Source organism: Lactuca sativa, chromosome 3 (genome assembly GCF_002870075.4).
Source record: "Lactuca sativa cultivar Salinas chromosome 3, Lsat_Salinas_v11, whole genome shotgun sequence".
Taxonomy (NCBI): Eukaryota; Viridiplantae; Streptophyta; class Magnoliopsida; order Asterales; family Asteraceae; genus Lactuca; species Lactuca sativa.
This window is the reverse complement of record NC_056625.2, coordinates 244,926,937-244,946,707: the sequence shown is the minus strand read 5'-3', so window position 1 is coordinate 244,946,707 and position 19,771 is coordinate 244,926,937. Positions and strand designations below refer to the sequence as shown.

Sequence of the window (19,771 nt, the reverse complement as noted above, 5' to 3'; positions counted from 1 at the left end):
TTGTCTAGTAATTTTTAAATATAGAAGTATTACATATGCTTAATACTAACAAATTATATGAGAAAGCTTTATAAAATATTCTCAAAGATTTTTCCAAAGATGTGGGGTAAATTAGATATTTTCATAAGAGCTTTTAAAATGGTAAATGATTGGAGATGATTTAAGTTAATAACATTTTGTTTAATAAATTAGAGCATCTTTAATTATTAACTCTCAAAAGTTTTTTATTTTTTTTCACCTTATTTTTCCACTTACTTTTATTTGACAAATAACTTTTATCAAATAGTTTGTGAAGGTTAATTTTTTGAATTTTCCTTTCTAAAATTAAACAATTTATCATTTATCTTTCTTAAATGTTTTTTTAACCCCACTCATATAATTTAATTTTTAACTAACACATCATGTTTTTAAAAAGTTACTTGACATTATAATTAAACAAAATAAAAATAGTACAATATGAATACACTTAATGCCATATAATAAAACTAAAAAATAACTTTGTCGTGTATTTTTTCCAAAACTAGAAAACATAACAATTTTACATATCTAGTTACAAAAAAATGATAAAAGATTAGACAAAACTATAGAATTGGTCCTTGTGGTTTGCGAAAAACTTTGGATAGGTTCCAAAACGTTTTCAACCTACATGGAAGGTCCAAAATCAAAAACTTACTGTAATTTTGGTCCAAAAAATCTAAAAAAGACTATTATGCCCTTTTGTTTTGTTTTTTTACATTTCTTTTAATTTCTTTCTTATTTTATTAATATTAAAAATAATATAATCTCTCTCTCTCTCTCGCTTAATACTTCTTGTAGAAAATCAAACAATTACTCACGATACCCAACTACACTTCAGTAAAACGATTACCCACGCAATCGATCCTCCAGGTGTGTGTGAAGATCATTATCTGAAAGAATTAGGTCAGTTTCTTTTCTTCTCACTCTGAATCGATCGCATGTTTTGATGGGTGTAAAAAAGTTGTGAAGAACAAAGGATTATGGGTGTAAATCATTGAAGGGTATTCTCTCTCTTTTTTTATCTAGAGTTTCAGGTGAAGATGGTGAAGAATAAGGGTATAAATGGTGATTCTTATCTGGTAGGGGATCAGCTTAGATTTGTACCTTTGGAACACCGAACCTCCAAATCATCATCAGTCTAGCATAAAGAATGAGGGACGAGTTCAACTGTTTAGGGATTTCAGCATATATTTCAAATTTCTGAATATAAGCTTCAATTCCCATCCATGATCGTTTGTTCTTGAAGGTGGGCAAAAAAATTCAACACCCAAGTTTTTTTTTTGGGGGTCTCTTTGTGCGTACAATCTGGTTGGAAAGAAGATAGGGATAAATCGATTACATATCATTCATTCTCACAGGTAGAAGCCACGAAACACTCTCCCCCTTCCCCTTTGATCCGTTTTTTTTTTATTATTTTGAGAACTCATTGGGTTATTGGCTTACTCCTCCGATATCACTTGAATACGGAGAGCTGTAGCCTTGAACTTGCACCCAAATTGTTAGTGAATCTAATGGAAACTATGTTTGCGAACCGATTGAAACTTCATATTTTCGCTATAAGTTTTGAGGAAATTGAACGATATATATATATATATATATATATATATATATATATATATATATATATATATATATATATATATAAGAGAGAGAGAGAGAGAGAGAGAGAGAGAGTGTGTGAGTGAGAGAGAGAGAGAGAGAGAAAGTGTGTGTGTCTTGTGTGGGGGTTTATATTATTTTTAATATTAATAAAATAATAAAGAAAAGTAAAAAAGAAATGATAAAAAGAAAACAAAAGGGTATAATAGTCTTTTTAAGATTTTTTGGACCAAAATTACAAGAAGTTTTTGATTTTAGACCTTCCATGCAAGTTGAAAACGTTTTGGACCCTATCCAAAGTTTTTTCGCAAACCACAAGGACCAATTTTGTAGTTTTGTCTAAAAGATTATCTAACCGCAACGTTTTATAATATTTGATATTTTATTATTCTAAAAGTTTTGACAAATATTTTTAAGTTATGTTATGATATCGCCATATTTAGTCATATATTTTAATATTTTATATGATCTTATAAATTTTAGCTACACTTTGTCTTAGTCGAGATATTTGATACTTCTAATGTTTAAAATTTGTTTTGTAGCATCGGACATATCAAAGGAGTTGAAGTGTTGTGTTGGAAGTTGGGAAGTTGGAAACAATCTGAGCAAAAAGTCAACAACTTATGAAAACCACATCGTGGCAAAACACTTACCACACCACGGTGAGGTCTCATTGTCGATATGCTTACCGAATAGAGTACAACACGGATTACTTGGAGGTGCGCAGATGAGACGACACCACGCCGTGGCAATCACATCACCATAGCATGGTGGCATGATTTTTGAAAAAATTAGATTTACAAACCTCTTTCATTCCCTGGAGGATACATCGATTATTACTCAAACTTTGACGACTAAATTTTACTAGGAAAGCGAGAGAGAGAGAGAGCAAAGCGAGAATTGAAGAGATTAAGAGTCAAAATGCGTTTAATCATTTAGTTTGCTTTGTTCAATCATGTATAGCAAATTTTACTAGGAATTTATGTATGTTTTTACTTTGTTATGAGCTAAAAACTCTTTACTTTCGTTTAGAATAGTTGAACCTTGAACCTATGTGTTGATTTCATGATTTTGGATTTAATCTAGTCGTTTATTTATTATTATTGTTTGATAAGATCCTTATGTGTTAAAGTAATTATCTTTTCTATTTTTTGTTGAGTATTATTAGAGTTAGATGATCATTCTATCTTAATATGCTTGTATCACTCGATTTTATGAATTATAGATTGGTTGACTAGAGTCAGATCAAAACCTAGGGTTAAGTAGAAAAGTTGGTAACATAGTTATGAGGATTCATGATAGGCAGATCTGGAAAAGAAAATATGAACTCTTCATTGTTGCTCCCTCGCAATGCTTTAAACTTGTAGTTAATGAACTCATCGTTCATTACGCTCTCAGCTTCGTAGTCTACAATTGTAGTTATCTTTTTAAAACTCCAGACATCGTATTGTGGATTTGATTGCGAGAGTAGAATTCAAAAAGATTCTTGTTTGTGACTCCATTGTTTATTGCAACACCATAAGTTTTTCGAAAACATCTGAACAAAAGGGCTCTTGCTGTCATCGAAAAATCCAATTGACAATCAACTTTATTCTCCAAAGCTAATGATGATCTTGGATTTAGCCAATATTTTTCAACGTTCTTGATGGCATCATCCATCATTCCTTCATAATTCCATTCATGCCAAAGTGCCTTCGATGTAAGTTCAACTGCTTCCTTCTCCTTTTCTCCGCTTCGTTCTGATCCATTTAAATTAGTAAATGTTTCAACCTTTCAAACTCCTCATCATTCTTCCTTTTTGCTTCATCATAATTAGGATTAATTTCTGGTTAACTAACAATCTTCATAGTACCAGAACATGAAGCTTTGGTGTGGCCTCTGACAATGGAGTCTGGGTTGGTCCCATATACTCCCTAAGGTTGGGCTTGTTATATATGTTATATGTCTGTGAGACTTGGTTGTTCGGCGCTAGGGCTGAGGACTTTGCTTGTATGCATTGTATGTATGGTGAAATATGTGGTATACTGGAAAACTCATTAAGCTTTATGTTACACTTGTGGATTAAAATATTTTGCAGGTTGTTCGTGTGAAGGGCTCAACGAGATTGTACACACATCGAAGATTATGGTTTTTCGTAGTTTTGTGAATTCAACTCTGATAACTCTATGATTTTAACTCAAATGAATGTCACTTATTGATTTATGTAAGGGAATTAATTGGTTAAACTTATCTTAAATGAAAATTTTATTATAGAATTTAGGGACATTACAAAATTGGTGGAAATAGAGGTGTGGGTTTTTGCAGGTGGACAACGGTATGATGGGAGATGGTATTAGATGTGGCTAGCAAAGGATGGTAAGGGTAGCTATTTGAAAAAAGGTTATGGTGGTGGATCGTTGATGATAAAGGTGTTTTCTGGTGGTGATCCGAAGTTGTGGTGAGTCGCGGACGGTGGTGATCTGATTCTCTCGGTGGAGGTTATCTTAGTTCCGGTGACGATGGAGGTTCGGTGTCGATGGATGTCCGGTGGTGGCAGCATTGACCGATGGTGGTGAGAAGTAAGATGGAGGGTGTTAACCGGTGAAGAAAAGGAGAGTGGGGAGAGGGTTTATTTTCTTTCTTTTTTAAATTAAATAAATTATAATTAATTAAAAAAAAAGTAGAAAATAGAAAATAAAAAAGTAAATAAATCATTTCATTTGGGTCAGGGACCAACCTCAATAAAAATTAAAACAACAAGCACCTTCCATATCACAAAAAAAAATTATAACTAAACTTAATATTTAGGGATGTTCGGAGAGAAAAAAAAGAGGTGCTTATTGCTTATTCCCACAATAAGCTAATTTGAGTGTTGGATAAAATCCAGCTTATTAAACAAAATAAGCTAATTTTAATAATCATCCCTCCCCATGCTTATTGCTTATTTCCACCACAAATAAACTATAAACAATAAGCTAAAAAGATAATCCGAACACCCCCTAAAAAAAAAAAAAAATTAAATTTAACCGGAGGACGATTAGGGTTACAGTGTCCGATGAGCACACTTTCTCTGTAAAATGAGGAACCCCAAGAAATCACGAGAAAGAGATGCAGATGATTCGTCTTCAATCAATCGTTTACCAGATGAAATTATCCTCCAAATATTAAACAAAATAATCGATTTGAGAAGCCTATGCTTTTGTTACCTGGTTTCCAAACGTTTCTCCTCGATTGTACTTGAAGTCGATGCCGTTTCCTTCACCGCTCCTTTCAAAGACCCTAACATTCCCAATAAGAACCCCGTAGGTGATATCTCCCAAAGTAGGCCATGTCATCCTAAGCTATACGCCCATGGCTTTTTGAGAAAGTTTACAGGAGTGAAGTCTTTATACATCGAACTTCCGTTTTCCGATCACAGAGTTGTCCAGAATCGTTGTCTGTTCAAGTGGAGGGTTAAGTTTGGTAGCAGAGTAGAGTCGTTTGTATTTCTATCCCCGAATTATGTTTGTGATAATGATGGAATATATCAAATTGGAAAGGTGGATGAAGAAAACGAGTTAATCAGTATCGCACAGCATATCAATAAAAAACGTGACATTTCGTATCAGTGTCTGAATGATGTGATTGCGTGGCATAAGATGTTGATGAACATCGTTAAGGATCTACCAATGTTGGAAGAGGTTTCCATTACTGATTCAGGGAGAAAAGGGAGGCTTTCTCTGAGTGGGGAAAAACTCAATGAGGTGAAGGAATGGGTACATTCAGCTTCGGAAGCCGAGATCAATAGTCGAAAGGGTTCTTTTATCGGGACTGAAACTTGCATTCCCGTTTTGAAGTTGCCAGTTTCAGGGTATGTGATGAAGGGTATATTTTGTGCTCTATTTGAGAGGGAAGATATCCAGGGTAGAACTGATTTTCTTAAGAACAGTGAAGATGGTTTTGAAGATAAAGAAGAAGCTGCATATACTGAAGCTGTGAAGGATGTTTTGGAGAAGGAGATTATGCAGACGGAAATGCTTAATGCTTTAGGACTTTAGTATGAATCAGGTCCATACTCTGATCCTCATAATACTCTCGTAAGTTTTTATATTTTTATCTATTAATTTCTACAATACATGTTAACTTAAGGATTATTGTGGAATCCATTACTCTTAAACATTTCCATTAACATCTATAGTTGTTCTTTGAGTGACATTCATCACCACTTCTTGAAGTAACAAATTAATTACGTTGCATATTAAGACTCTTCTCCTTTTCAAATTGCAATTGAATATCTATCAAGTTAGAACTTGTTCTTATGATCAATTTAATAGTCACACTCATGTCTTTTGGATGCAGAGAACTTGCTCATTGGTTGTTTAATCGTATGAAATGAAGTTGTATAGTATAAAGCGGACATGGTTACAGTTTTAAATGTTGTTTCTGCTTTGAAAGTTAATGAAGGCGATGTTGAGGGGTTCCTTTTCTTGTTTTCTTGAATCTCATTTGATTAGTTTTGTGTCCATAAAACTTGATTTTTTTTGAGATTACATAGAATTGATACATTGGGCTTTATATAATTTATAAATGTTACTTTGAAAATCTGTAGATTTTGATTGACTAGTATGCATTTGAAAGTTGTTTTTGTTGAGGGTAAATGGTGATTTTTCTCATTCAACAGATCTGTTCAACAACCTTACCCAACAACACTTAATCATTTAGACCATTTTAATGGTTCAAACACTAAATCATTGGGTTTTCTACAAAACATCTCCTAAAAATAAGAAATTATTGTTTAAAATGTACCATTAGGGGTGAAGGCTAAATTATTGTTTAAGACTAGTGGATGTGTAGTTAGTTATCATACCCAAAAAGTGTCATCTCACATGTGTCATCTCAAAATGGTGTTATAACACCAAATAAAGGAAATGGATAACCAGTTAAAACACTTTAACTTTCTATGTCAGCATTTATTTATTTATTTATTTTTCGGTTTTTTGTTTCTTTTTTCAATATGTTTATTTATTTTTATTTTTTCAAAATTTTCATTCATGTTAGATTATTTATAAAAAATGAAACATGCAATTTAATTAAATCCCAGAAGGGATGGAGGATTTTGTGGTGTATTGTGACGCATCGATATCGGGGTTGGGTGCAGTACTTATGCAGAGAGGGCATGTGATAGCATATGCATCGAGGCAGCTGAAGCCTCATGAGACGAGGTATCCCACCCACGATCTGGAGTTGGGGGCAGTGGTGTTTGCCTTCAAGATATGGCGTCACTATTTGTATGGGGTTCGGTGTATCATATACACGGACCACAAGAGCCTGAAGTATTTGATGGATCAGCCCAATCTGAATATGCGTCAGAGGAGATGGTTGGACGTGGTAAAGGATTACGATTGTGAGACCCTGTACCACCCGGGCAAAGCTAATGTTGTAGCTGATGCCCTGAGTCGCAGGGCGGAGAGTGCTCCGATACGAGATGTTTGTTTGAGATTGACAATGATGGCTCCGGTGTTGGACACCATTCGAGAGGCCCAGGCAGAGGTCGTGATATCGGAGAACCGCAAGAGGGAGCGGGCTTTATCCCAGAAAAAGCATGATATGCTTTGAGGAGTGCGAACTACTTCCCTAGTAATGCATTAGACCTTTTGCGATCCTCGTAGGATTGATTCCGTAACCTTCAAACTTCGACTACCCTCAGAACTTAGTAACATTCCTCTGGTACTACACGTCTCGGTCCTTAAGAAGTATCTACCCAATGAAACCAAGATGCGTCCCGATAGTGAGGGTTCGCTGGAACGTCAACCGGAGACCCGATGCCACTTGGGAGCGTGAAAACCCGGAGCAACTGATCCATCCGCATCTCTTTTCATTTCATGATCTGTATCTTAATCTTTGAATTTCGGGACGAAATTCCCTCTAACGGGGGGATAATGTAACAACCCGAAGTTGTCCATCGCCGAACCCATTCTACGCGTAAAAATTCGCCGTTTATCAATTCGTTCCGATTTTGTTTTTGGGCTAAATTATTTAAAACTTATATGTTTATTTTAATCTAATGAGTGTCCAAACCCCTTAGGAACTCATGAAATTAGCCCAAAATGTTTATTTCAAAAATTTTAGAAACGTCCCCGCCGAGTTACGGAAACTTAATCGGGTGCGATCAAAAGCCCCGTTTAATGTCGGTATCGGGTAGAATTCCCCCGTGTCCAAGTTTTTGGGACCTATTTAAACGTGTTCAAGCTTTCATTTGAAGCTTTTGCTTCATCTCTCTACTCTCTCTCTAACCTCTCTCCTAAATTCAAGTTTAAGGGTCCAAATCTCAAATTTAAGATTTCTAATCACCAAGGTATCTTCCCTAACTTGTTATGCAACCCCTCTGACCTTCAAATTCGAGTTTAAACCAAGGATTAGGACCATTATCATGTGTTTACGGCCCTAGATCAGTCCTAGGCCGTAAACTCATATAAATGGGGTTTTTTAGCAACAAAACCCTTCCAAACTACAATTAGACCTAGATTTGGCTAGATGACTTAATGGAATGGACTTAGAATGCCTCAAACCATGATTTAGAGCCTTGCTCATGTGTTTACGGCCCTGGAGCATGCTTGGGCTGTAAACACATATAAAAGAGGTTTTTATGCCCTTAAACCCTTCCAAAACACCAATAAGGCTTAGATACGACTTGTAGAATTATGGAAGTGGTCTTGGAACACCTTGAACATCAATTTAGAGGAGTAAACTTGAGTTTACTGCCCAAGAACATGCTTGGGTCGTAAACTCCTATTCTTGGGGAGTAAACTCCTCTAAATGTGTTAAGATGCCACTTAAACACACCATAAGCCTTGGGATAAATTCTAGAAATGACCACAAACAAGAATTGGACCTTAAAACATATTAAAACACCCATCTAAGGAGTTCACGGCCATGAGGGGGTTCATGGGCCGTAAACTCCTAAAACCATGTCCAAAGTCCCCCAAAAAATTCATACAAGGCTTGGGAAAAATCATTGGAATCACATGTGATTGTTTAAGGACCAAAACTTTAAGGATTGGATGTGAGGGGGAGTTTACTGCCGTAAACTCCAATAAATGGTCCCTAAATGAGTTTTGAACCATTCCAAAGTCAAAATCCAAGTCTAGCATTTATTCCCGATTGTTATGAAGCCATTTTGCACCCAAAATCACCATCCATGAGTTCATGGCCGTGAACTCATATGGATGAGGTATATAGGGCCGAAAACTCTTGTATGAGTTTACTCTTGAAGAGTAAACTCAATATCCAAGCTTAATGTGTCCCCAAATGTCACCCGGGTCCTTCCAAACACTTGTAATGGGGTGTTTCCGCAACTAGAAGTGTATATCCTTAACAAATAAATTAATAAAGTCCTAATTAGATACAAATGTGTATAATTTGATAATCCATAGGAATCTTGTGCGTTCGCGAACCCAGAACCGACGTTTAGGATCCAAACTGACGTGTTTCTCAACCGGTGAGTTCATACCCCTACCCTTTTTCAAATGTTTTTCAATGTTTTTCAAATGTTTTCAGGGGGGGAATACAAGCAAAAATACAAGGAAATCTTGTACTCAAACGTATTTTCAGTCCAAATGTTTTATTTCATGTATGTTTCTAATATCCAAAATCGTGATAACTAATGATTCGAATTGCAGGGTGTACTGTCACACTAAAGTGAGATTTCTTTAAAAGGTGTTTTGAATTATATTACATTTTTGCAAAAGAAATCATGTTTAACATAAACTATGACTAGTACGAATACGAATACGAATACGAATACGAATACGAATATAACTAATAGAATATTACGAATACGAATACGAATACGAATACGAATACGAATACGAATAGAAATAGTGTAACAGCCCGGAATCTCAGGTATTATTAAAATTATGTTTTTGGGGAGATTTAAGAGGGGACTCGGCGAGTTGGAGCCTAGACTCGCCGAGTAGGATCGCGGACTTGGTCGCGGGTCCGCGACTGGACTCGACGAGTCCAGATATGGACTCGGCGAGTCGACGCTGTTCAGCAGAAACCCTAACCGTTCAGTTTGGATCGTATTTAACGCCTCTTAGGCCGTCATTTTCAGTCTTTTGGTCAATTGAGAGGAACCCTAATCGCTGTGGACGCCTAGAGCAAGGGAGAAAGCTTTGGAACTTGGAAGAATTGGTTAGGCAAGAAGAAGAGGGATTTGGCTAAAGGAATATCAAGGAGGATTGAGTCCTGAGATTTGGGGGACACAGAGAGTGCGTTTTCAGGTAATACTCGGACCAAATCTGTTATTTTGATGTATTTATGAAATTAGGGTTTATAGAACCCATTTAGTGATTTGATGAAGAAATGCCTTGTTACCCCACGATTATAGTCTTGTATTAGGACCTTTAGAGGTCCAGAAGGTCCCATGCATGTGTACTTCGGGACGAGACCTATCTCAGGAAGCAGTTACTCGTCTGCATGGCATGGACTCGCCGAGTTGTTCTTCAGACTCGGCGAGTAGCTTGAAGATGTGCTGGGACTCGCCGAGTTGTTCATCAGACTCGGCGAGTGGAGTCGGGGTGGCCCCGCGATTCTTCCACGAGGACCTCGTCGAGTCAAGAGGTATACTCGACGAGTAAAAAGGGAATATTCAGGAATCTGTGAGGACGACTAGACTCGCCGAGTCGCCATGGTACTCGCCGAGTCCAGTCGAGTTGACCGTTGACCGTTGACCAGAGTTGACCTAAGTCTGACTTCTTAGGGATAGTCACACTTAGATGATATGAGTGTTAATGAGTTATGTAATGTTATAGGAGGGTTGTAGCTCGTTGGTTTGTGCGCAAGTGATTTCAGGAGTTGCTAGCTTTCAGCACTTACGAGGTGAGTTTTCTCACTATACTGTACCCGGAAGGGTTTGACTGTGTGACCGGAAGGTCGAATATGTTATGTAATATGTATGTTATATGTGGTAAGTTAAGTGTTATAAGGATATGTATGCTATATGTGGTAAGTTAAGTGTTATATGTGCTATGTATGATATGTGGGCCGGAAGGCAATATGTTATGGGCCGGAAGGCGATTATGCTATGGGCCGGAAGGCGTTGTATTGAGGACCAGAAGGTCAGGGCCTGGAAAGGCGTATGTGTGTAAGTGTATATTGGGGAACTCACTAAGCATTTATGCTTACAGTTGTTGTGTATGTATGTATTTCAGGTACTAGCGAGGACCGTGGGAAGGCGCCGGCATGATCGATACACACTGAAGATTGTTTTAGGATCTTGGGAGTTGGAATAATTGTATTGACCGAATAATTAAACTATATATATGCCTTGTTTTTAATGGAAAATATTATGTTTTAAAAATGAAAAATTTGCTTGAAAAATTTGAGTTGTTACAAATAGGAATACGAATGGGAAGTAACGCCTTTGGATGACACCAAGACTTCGAATATACATTTAGTGTACCCCTTGAGTGTTACCAGAGTTTCGAATTTAATACAAAAGTACGCCTCCGGACCTCTACTGAGTTTCGAATACATCCGCCTCAGAATGTCGACAGAGATTCGAAAATACATCTAATGTACTCTTTTGGAAATCACCAGAACTTCGAAAATACTATAATGTACGCTTCTGTGTGACTCCAAATATTCGAAAATACAACTAAGTTAGTAGATGATAGACATTTGAATGTAGGATAACTAAGAGTTTAGAATACTTAATTAATACTGCAAGTATGGTAACAACATGTAATTGAATTAAGTAACAAATGGATAGCTAAACTATTAGGAAAATATGGGATTTTCTTGGAATAACATAACAACCCATTTTCGAATTGGTAACAAAAGATAACGAAACTGTTTTACATAAGAAAATATGGGATTTTCTTGAATAACAACTTTTTCAGAAAACAAAGGAACTCGTTCTTTACAAAACTAAACCGTTTATGAACTCACCAGCTTTATGCTGATTTTCAAACTGCTTGTATTCTCAGGTCAGCATTAGACAGGTACACCGCCACCTTTTGAAGAAGACGGAGCATCCCGAAGTCTCGTCTTTGCTTTTGTTCATATGATATATGTATACAACACGTGTATAACTTTTCTTTCAAACAGATGTAAACAATATTATGTAGTAATGTTTTGTGTTTACTGTTTTACTATGTTCATTGGATTTGATATTCAACATGGAGTCAACCCCAGAAATGTTTCCGCCTTTGGTTTTCGGGGTGTGACAGCGGGTGATCGGGCAGGTGTCCGAGTTTGTTACCGATAGTCGAGGGTTGATGACCTTTCAAGGTCAGATTTGGGTGTCGTATGCAGGCAGGGCACGTACCATTCTGATGGAGGAGGCGCGTAGATCGAGATTCTCGATCCATCCCGGAGCCATGAAGATGTATTTGGACCTGGAGAGAGGTTATTGGTGGCCTTGTATGAAGAGGGATGTCGCGTGGTTTATTGAGAGGTGTTTGACATGTCGCAAGGTTAAGGCCGAGCACCAGTGTCCGCATGGCAAGTTGTAGCCGCTTGAGGTTCCCCAATGGAAGTGGGAACAGATTTCCATGGATTTCATCACCAAATTGCCGAGGACCGCGAGGGGTGTCGATGCAATTTGGGTGATCGTCGACCGGCTGACAAAGAGCGCACATTTTCTTGCTATCAGTGAGAGCTCTTCTGTCGAGAGGTTGGCAGAGATGTATGTGAGGGAGGTGGTATCGCGTTATGGGGTACCGATCTCGATTGTGTCAGATCGGGATGTACGTTTCACTTCCAGGTTCTGGAAGAAGTTTCATGAAGAGTTGGGTACGAGGTTGCATTTCAGTACCACCTACCACCCCCAGTCGGACGGACAGAGTGAGCGGACGATTCAAACGCTCGAGGACATGCTTCGAGCATGTGTGTTGGACTTCGGAAGAAGTTGGGACACGTATTTGCCATTGGCTGAGTTTTCGTACAACAACAATCACCATTCTAGTATTGGTATGCCTCCCTTCGAGTTGTTGTATGGGAGGAGGTGTTGGACTCCCATTTGCTGGGGAGAGGTAAGGCAGCGTGTGATGGGTAGCACTGAGATATTACTTCAGACGGCAGAGTAGATTCAACAGGTTAGATAGAGGTTACTGACGGCTCAAAGTCGTCAGAAGAGTTATGTGGATTGGCGAAGATCCGAGTTGGAGTTCCAGGTGGGGGACTTTGTACTCCTGAAAGTATCTCCTTGCAAAGGAGTGATCCGATTCAGGAAGAGGGACAAACTGGGGCCCAAGTACATCGGTCCATTCAGGGTGACCGCGAGGGTGGGCAAGGTAGCATATCGGTTAGAGCTACCTGCGGAATTGAGCAAGATTCATGATACGTTCCACGTGTCTCAGTTGAGGAAGTGCATAGCCGACGAGTCGACAGTGGTACCGCTGGAGGATATTCAGGTAGATGCGAGCCTGAATTACGCTGAGAGACCAATCACGATCCGGGATCGGAAGATCAAGATTCTGAGAAACAAGGAAGTGCCTCTGGTGCAGGTCCAGTGGCAACATCGAAAAGGGTCCGAGCTGACCTGGGAGCCAGAGTTGGAGATGCGGGAGCAGCATCTAGAGTTGTTTGCTGAGCCGGACTTCGAGGGCGAAGTCTGATTCTAGTGGGGGAGAACTGTAACATCCGGATTCCCAGGTATCTCATTTTAAGTATTTATATTGAATATTAGAGAGGGACTCGGCGAGTCCATACGTGGACTCGGCGAGTCCACGCAGTTTAATGAAACCCTAATTTCTCCGGTTTGGGACCTATTTAAGGACCCATATAGCCACCATTTGCGGCTACCAGACCCTTGAGAGAAACCCTAAAAGTGCTTGAGCATTTGTGAGAGAGAAGAAGCCATTATTGGACCTTTGTGGGTTTGTTTTGCAAGAAGAAGTTGATTCCAGCTTAGAGGAGGCCAAGGAGATTGCTTATCTGTGGATTGCAAGCAAAGGACATCATCCTTGAGGTAGCATATCGATCCTTTTTCTGTTTTGTTAAAGAATCCATGGATCTAGGGTTTTCTATAACCTTTATTGGGTTGATTTGTTGGGAATATGGTCCCTTATCATGTTTAGATATCAGATATGGATCCATAGTGGTCCAGAGAACTTATTCCATCTTGCTTTATGAGGAGTTATGGAAGAAATGGACTTAGGATGTTGTATTTGGGGCTAAATCATCAAGTAGTGTCATTTGGATGTTGCATGAGTATCAAGTTCGAACCTTTTCATGTTTATTGAGCTTGGGAAGGTTAGATCTATGGATTAGAGGAACAGATCTGACCTCAGAAGGTCATTTGAGTGTGAGCATGGAATGAACTCGCCGAGTCCATGAACGGACTCTATGAGTCGATTCGGGGTTGCCCCGCAATTCGTGACAGATGTAACTCGTCGAGTGGAAGAAAGACTCGACGAGCCAAGAGAGTCTGAAAGAATTCAGAGGACCCGCTTGGACTCGCCGAGTCACCTTTGTGCACTTGGCAAGTCGGGTCAAAGTTGACCGTTGACTTTCATTGACTTTAGGGTTCTGGTCAAGACTGATTCAGGAGAGTTCAGGGAAGGGTAGAATGGCCTTCTACCCAGTCTGTAGAGATGAGATCATTGGAGAGTATTGATCGGGAATGTTATTTGAATAATAGGAGGAGGCTAGGTCGGGATGTTGAGCACGAGAGTTTATACGACTTCATTGAGGTGAGTCTTCTCACTATACTGTACCTGGAAGGGTACCTATGTGTGACCGGAAGGTCTTGTATGCTATAATGTATGTGCTATATGCGGTTATGTGATATGTATGTGCTATGTATGTTATGTATGATAAGGACCGGAAGGTCAAGATGATATTTATGTATGTGCTATGTATGTTACATATGGTAAGGACTGGAAGGTCAAGATGATATGGACTGGAAGGTTGATATGGGTAGGGCCGGAAGGTCTACCGGGATTTGGGACGGAAGTCCCCTGAGACACATGGATTGGAAGATCCTACAGAGTCATGGCCTGGAAAGGCGTATGTGGGGTATGTGGTATTTTGGGGAACTCACTAAGCATTTATGCTTACAGTTGTTATGTTATGTGTTTCAGGTGCGAGCGAGGATCGCAAGAAGGCGCCAGCATGATCCGTACACACTTATAGAGTTTATGATATTGAGATCATGGGACATGTTTGTTATGTTACAGTGGACACATTATGTTTTTATGATTATCGTGTGAATGAAAGTATGTTGTAAAAATGAAAATTTGTTTTGAAAAATTACGTCGTTACAATACAGGTAATGATTGAAGTAATAATTATATGTTTATGTGCGAGTTAATTTATGTTGCTTGAAATACATGTTAAAGAGCATACCTGATTATATATGATGATTTAGGATAAAGAGTAAACCTAAATTAGTTATGAGGAATATTGGGTAGTATTTTCTTATGGGTACGAGTGTGTTATACTCAGAGAATAGAGCTTTAGTATATGTCATTGATCCGGGAGCATGGATTAGACATAGTCATTGTCCCTGGTCCGAGAGTATGGATTGGACATAGTCAAATCTCATTAATCTGGGAGTATGGATTAAGACATAGTCAGTTGTCCTTAGTCCGAGAGTATGGATTAAGACATAGTCAGTCGTCCTCAGTCCGGGAGTATGGATAGGACATAGTTATTCATCGTTAATCGGGGAGAATGGAGTTACACATAGACACTTGTCCCTAATCCGAGAGTATGGAATGGGCACAATTATTGATCCGAGAGCATGAATTAAATCTGAGAGTATGGATTAAGTAGGAAGTAAAATTTAAGGTCTGAGAGTATGGATAGTGTCATTGAGAGTATCGACGGGGTGGGGTAAGAGTTGCTTATATATATATGGTGAAATTGTATATTTTGTGAGTTCTAAATTATATATATGATATAACATTGTGGGATTGAAATCCCTATGTACTCACCAGGTTTCCCAACCTGACCCACTTAGTTTATTTATCTCATAGGTGTTGATATGAAGTCACATTACACTAAGAGGTTAAGGAGATATAAATCACTAGTGATGATGAATGTAAGTTCTGTTTATGCTTATGTTTCTGTATTGACAGTGGCATCCCAAATGGTTTAAAATGAATAAAAATACTTTTCTTCGGAAATGCCTTGATAATGTATTTATCATGTTTTACTAGGAACAAATTCTGCAACATTTTTATTAAAAGAGGTACTCTGATTTTTTATAAAGCATGAACACAATCGGTCTTTTCTGGCCTTGAAAATGGGGATGTCACATCGAGCCACGCCCGACATCGGGCTCTGCTTGGCATCGAGCAAAGCTCGGTATACATATAAACATACTAACAAATACACATAAATATTCACATAACATAAACATATAAACATTCCTCGAGCTCCGCCCGACTATGGACCAAAATTCGGAAGCATACAAGCATAACTCGGGCAAGGTTATCGATAGTGATAACGAGGAAATAGCGACAACCCACCTATACGTTACGTAGCGATAGCGATGAAATAGCGACAACTATTTCATTTTTGTGATTTATTATAAAATTAAACACTATATTTACTTGCACCTATGCAGCAATCAAAAATGACATAGAACTAACAAGTACCAGTTCTATTAAGCTAACATTAAGTTCCAAAAGATGTTTACCACAAAAGATTGGTTAGTTTTAGATTCTAAAGTCTAAAATTAAGTTCTAATACCACAAAAGAATGGTTATTTTTAGACTCTAAAGTCTAAAACTATGTTTCAATACCACAAATCGATTTTGGTGAGGTGTGCTATTGTCGCAGAAGTGAGAAATAACCCGCCAAAATCGATTTTGGTGATTTTGGCGTCGATCGTACAATCTTAGTCGATTAGAGGGGAAGACATGAAATTGACTGTATGATTGCCCGCCTAAACTTGTTCCGAGCCTAATTGCTACGTTTCTTACTGATTTAAACCAAAAAAATTGCCAGACATCGCTACACACGCTATTGCCTCGCTACAGGCATCGTAGAGACCCATCACAGCTACGCTATTCTCTATAGCGAGTGTAGCGATCGCTATTAACGACTTTGAACTCGGGCATTACACGACATCATTCCGTAATCTAGAAACATACAACACTGGCACATGCAAGAATCACGAAGACATCAAGCATACAAACATTCCTCGGGCACCGCCCGACATCGGATCGAAATCCAGAAAACATATAAACCTACATCGGGCACTGCCCAACATTGGACCTTAGTTCGGAACATACTAACTTACATATACGGGCCGGAATTGGTGCCTTCAACCTGTTCATACAGGAGGAAAACTCACCTCGCAAAGCTGAATGCAAAATCTCATAGTAAGAAATCTCTAGCGGCTACTCTAAGGACTCCCTGCGTTATCAGTACAAAATAAGACTTAGTCAAAACTAAAAAATCCTTCTTAGGGTAAAATAACCATTTTAACCCTGATCTAATCAAGCCCATGACCTAGGCCCAAATCCATAACATGAAAGGCCCAATCTAGATAGCCTTTCCAAGACCACTAATGGCCCACCAATGGCCCAATTTTCTAAATTGGGCCCAACTCCTCAAATGGGTCTTCCCTTAAGCCCAAACATATTCTTAGCCCCAAATAACTTATTTCTGATGGCTCATTATGACCCAAAATAACAAAGTCCATGGAATGGCCCAAACTGAGGCCCAGATGTCACAAAATCCAAATTCAATCGCGGGGCGTACTCCTCTGTACGCTAAGCGTACAGACTATATGGCTTGTACGTTGCATGTACAGGCTTGTACGCCTAGCGTACTACCCTGTTAAGCCATAATCTCCAAAAAAGGATTAACCCCTTATGACCTTAAGCTCCAAACACAGATCTAAGTCCAATAAAGTGTCTTAACCCATAAAGTCGATTACTTGGTGGATTTCAAACCCCCAAATGGACCTAAACTGGAAATATGACAGCCTACTTCCATAGAAATGACTAATACTCATGTATGACCCCATTAAGACCTTCAAGATGGTAACTTTTCTGTCTTTGGGACTCAAATAGCACTAAGGGTGGCAACCCTACGCCTAGAAATGAATTTGGAACCATAAAAATCCATTCTTGGGACCAAAAAGGTCCAAATCCCATTACAAGAGATCTAAGAATACATGAGGCAAGTTTTGAGCTTTTTACCTCAAATGAGTGCTAGATGATGATGATATCTCAGATCCTTGAGCTCAAGCTACACAAGTTCTTCTTCACCAACTTCCTTTTTCTCCTTCCAAGCTCCAAGCCACTAAAATGGACTCCACAAGATCAAGATCACACAAAGATGAAGAAGGTTAGGTTTCTAGGGTTTCTAGGTTAAGGAGGCTGGGATTTTGGACATAATAATGTATATACAGGGCCGGTCCAAACGTATATGGGGCCCGGGGCGAAAAGAAAAAAAAATGGCCCCTTAAAGACGAATATAATAAAGATTCAAAAAAATATCATTTATTCTTCACTATAAACGCATTCAATTAACAATAACAAATAAGCCAAATTGTTTATTTTTGAGTTATTTTGAGTTTGAACCAACTTTAGGCCCTAAAAATCATTTTGGTAATAACTTATATATATATATATATATATATATATATATATATATATATATATATATATATATATATATATATATATATATCGCCCAGATAATTTGGGACCCCTGGAGTCGTGGGCCCTGGGCGGTCGCCCAGGTTGCCCACCATCTAGACCGGCCCTTTGTATATATATGACCTAAACCCTAAAAATTAGGGTTTTGAGTCAGCTCGCGTACGCTGCACGTACCCCTTGGTACGTTACGCGTACACACATCACCCCCCTCGTATCCAAAGTCCTCACTACGCCCAGCATACATCTTCAGTCAACCCAATTCAATAACGACCTAACTCAATAAAGGCCCAACTCAATAATCCAACATTAATCTCATAGTCCAACAAATAAATTACAAAATTAAATAATTTAGCATTACCTCAAGTTACGGATGTTACAGAAATGCAAGTTGTATTCGAAATTTTGCAATCAAGAGTTTATATATATATATATATATATATATATATATATATATATATATATATATATATATATATATATATATATATATATATATATATATATGAGTTTCAAACAGATGACGCGATCAATGAGTTGAAAAACTTGTTTTTTGTTCATCAGACATCATTAAATATATAACGTGCAGTTCCACAAGTTTTAATGATGGATGCCACATATAAGACAAACAAGTATAACATGCCTCTTCTTGAAATTGTTGGTGTTACTTCAACAAACAACACATTTTCCATAGCTTTTGTTCTTATGGATGAAGAGAAAGAGGCAGATTATACTTGGGCATTAATTTGTCTTAGGACCATGTTGGGTGGATATGATGGGCCATATGTGATCGTCACAGACAGAGAGTTAGCCTTACTGAATGCATGAGCAATTGTATTCCCTGCATCCAACCGGTTACTCTATAGATGACACATATTTGAATATATAAAGAAACACTGAAAACCAACTTTAAAGTCTAAGGGTATTTGGGGATCATATAAGAAAGTATGGGCGAATCCAATTGAGTCAACAACGAGGAGATCATATTTAGAAAACTTCGCTCAACTTCAATCTATTGGAAGACTGTCATTAGACTCTTCATTTATATATATATATATATATATATATATATATATATATATATATATATATATATATATATATATATATATATAGGTAGGTTCAAATATGGATTAACAAATATTGTGTGGATGTAGGGATTAATATGGGCCAAGTATTATTTAATTTTAATAAATAAATAATTAAATCTTCCACCCTTTAGTTTAAGAAAATTACTTTATTTAAAATCCTACTGCCTATTTCATCCACACCCACAAAATCACCTCCCGCTTCCATCGAAGATGTCAAGATCGTCGACACAAAATCGCCTCCTCTTCCATTGAAGATGTCAAGATTGTCAGAGGGAAGCTCTCAGGTGCGCTGTCTGCCATTCCGGTTGTCGTGAGTAGTCGAGATCGTCTCCGGGGTTCGAAGAGGTTGAAGAGACAGAGGGAAGAGGGGAGGTCGTCGTCTCCGGGGTCGGCGAGGCCGAAGGGGAAAAGCAGCACAAGGTCTGCTCCGGCAATCAAATGTGAAGAAAAGGGAGAAGGCTGATCCGAGAGGGTCAAGGCAAG

The 19,771-nt window shown here is 38.2% G+C and overlaps 1 protein-coding gene across 6 annotated transcripts; it reads left to right on the top strand.

Annotated features, from left to right (window-relative positions):
• The first annotated feature begins 4,624 nt into the window (after positions 1-4,624).
• LOC111911818 (F-box protein AUF2) lies at positions 4,625-11,720 on the top strand. 6 transcript variants are annotated; one of them, XR_008231083.1, is made up of 4 exons: positions 4,625-5,643; positions 5,935-9,857; positions 10,389-10,455; positions 10,788-10,956. XR_008231083.1 is itself a non-coding variant. In XM_042900371.2 (2 exons), exon 1 carries the CDS (start codon positions 4,674-4,676, stop codon positions 5,631-5,633), a length of 960 nt encoding a protein of 319 aa, XP_042756305.1. In that variant the 5' UTR covers positions 4,625-4,673; the 3' UTR covers positions 5,634-5,643; positions 11,565-11,720. The 6 variants fall into 6 exon arrangements, 4 of the variants coding, with proteins under 4 accessions (XP_042756305.1, XP_042756304.1, XP_023763334.1 ...); XR_008231082.1 differs by having other exon boundaries at positions 4,625-5,672; XM_042900371.2 differs by lacking the exons at positions 5,935-9,857; positions 10,389-10,455; positions 10,788-10,956 and adding an exon at positions 11,565-11,720.
• Positions 11,721-19,771: the final 8,051 nt, after the last annotated feature.